Below are 1,708 nucleotides of genomic sequence, written 5' to 3' on the forward strand. Positions count from 1 at the left end.
GTACGCCACAGCAGCATCACAAGTGTGGATGGACGAGGAGGAGCTGTGAAAGACAGTCTTGTCGATGGTTTGCGAACCATCTTCTCCATTGACAAGGACGCAAAGAACAAGCAGGCGCTGCAGTCTGTCATTCCTTTGATAGTGCTGGAAAGCTCAAGTCAAGGACAAACTCCGAGCTTGACATTGAATACCGTCAAGAAGCAGTTCAAGACGATCTTGCAACCATTCTACAGAGAAGATCCAGACATTGTTGAGATGTTGACAGCAAACCTCATAGCCATCGATCTTCTAGGTGAGCCTAGCAAAGAGTCTGGGATCAGCAGGCTTGAGGATCTGAAAGAGGAGCTCTTGTCCTCTCAAAAGTCGAGGATAGATGATGCCGTCTCACTAGGAATGCCATTGACTGCAAGGCTAAAGGCACAGACAAGTAGTCTGATCGCTGTTATCAAACAAAAAGCGTTGTCTTCCTTGCGTGATTGTAAAAGTCTTGAAGCCCTTGAAGACGTTTGCAACCTTGAGCGGGAAGTGCTGAAGAAGTTGAAGAAGCTCAATGTTGGTGGAGCTTATACTGCCATGCAGACTATCTCGACGACAAAGTCTCGCTGCCGCAAGGCCATTGAAAGCAAGCTCAGACAGAAGGAAGAGGAGGCTGTGTGGAGCTTGTTTTCAAAGATCAGCGAAGAGCTTGTGCGATTGCATGACGAGCTCTCAGAAGGAACGAGCAACTTCAGCGATGCAATCCTGCAAGATGTCAAACACCAGATCACGGAAAACCAAAACATCCACGAAACCCTCAAGAACGACCTGCACCAGCAGGCCAAGACAGCTCTGGAGGACTACACGTTCTGGATGCTCGCAAGAGAGGTAGAAGAGCTTACGAAAGCAGTCAGAGATGGTGACTTGCCGAGCAAGAGGTCTGAGCTTCAATCAAAGATAGAGTCAAGCGAGATCGAGTCGCGTCTCAAGGACTTGCTCAGGAAGCATCTCGACCATGCGTGTGGCGAAGAGAAAGTGGTTTTCGATTCCATGGAGGAGCAAAAAGCTGAGATGGAGAGTTTTCGACATCTTGTTCGTAAATCAGCAACCGAGAAAGTGAAGAACAAAGACTACGACTTCAGCGCAGAGGCGAAAAAGAATCTCATGGGCAAACAGGGAAAGTCGCTTCGTCGAAGCGTGAGCTCAGAATACGTACAAAGCGAGGTGAACTTCATCCTGGAGTCTGCGGGGGTTCGTCTCCAGCAGGCGAAGAGACTCAACGACATGAGCTTCAACAGAGACCAGCTGAAGGAGAGACATGCGCTGATAGTGAAGACACATGACGCCTTGAACCGGTTTGAAAGTCAAGTGGAACAATCTGTCTCCGAAGAAACTTTCTTGAGCCCCTCATGTGAAGAGCTGAGGAGACTTGAGGAGGAGATAAAAGGGTCAGATAAGACCATGGCACTGGACTTTCTCGTTGAGGAAATCGCAAAGAAGATAGATGACGCTGAAAAATATATCAAGAGCGCAAAGCTTGACAACGACGAGAGAAGCTTGCGGGACGATCTCGATCAATGGGGTGAAAAGGTTGAAAGTGAAGCCTACTCGAACCCTGAGAAAGAAATGTCTCAGGAGCGGTCGGCAGAGAGAGAGGAGCTTGAGAGCAGGATGAAGGACTTGCGAGACAAATCGGGCAGAAAAATGCCTTTATTGGAGCTGAAGCTGAAGG

At 48.6% G+C, this 1,708-nt stretch overlaps 1 protein-coding gene across 1 annotated transcript; it reads left to right on the forward strand.

Annotated features, from left to right (window-relative positions):
- Positions 1-96: 96 nt before the first annotated feature.
- On the forward strand, positions 97-1,699 carry GUITHDRAFT_149669 (hypothetical protein; the record flags this gene model as incomplete). The annotated part of the gene is made up of 2 exons (XM_005817718.1): positions 97-1,573; positions 1,677-1,699. Coding segments are annotated over 2 exons (1,500 nt in total), but the record flags the coding sequence as incomplete, so codon positions are not given.
- Positions 1,700-1,708: the final 9 nt, after the last annotated feature.

The sequence above is a fragment of the Guillardia theta genome (genome assembly GCF_000315625.1).
Source record: "Guillardia theta CCMP2712 unplaced genomic scaffold GUITHscaffold_637, whole genome shotgun sequence".
Lineage (NCBI taxonomy): Eukaryota > Cryptophyceae > Pyrenomonadales > Geminigeraceae > Guillardia > Guillardia theta.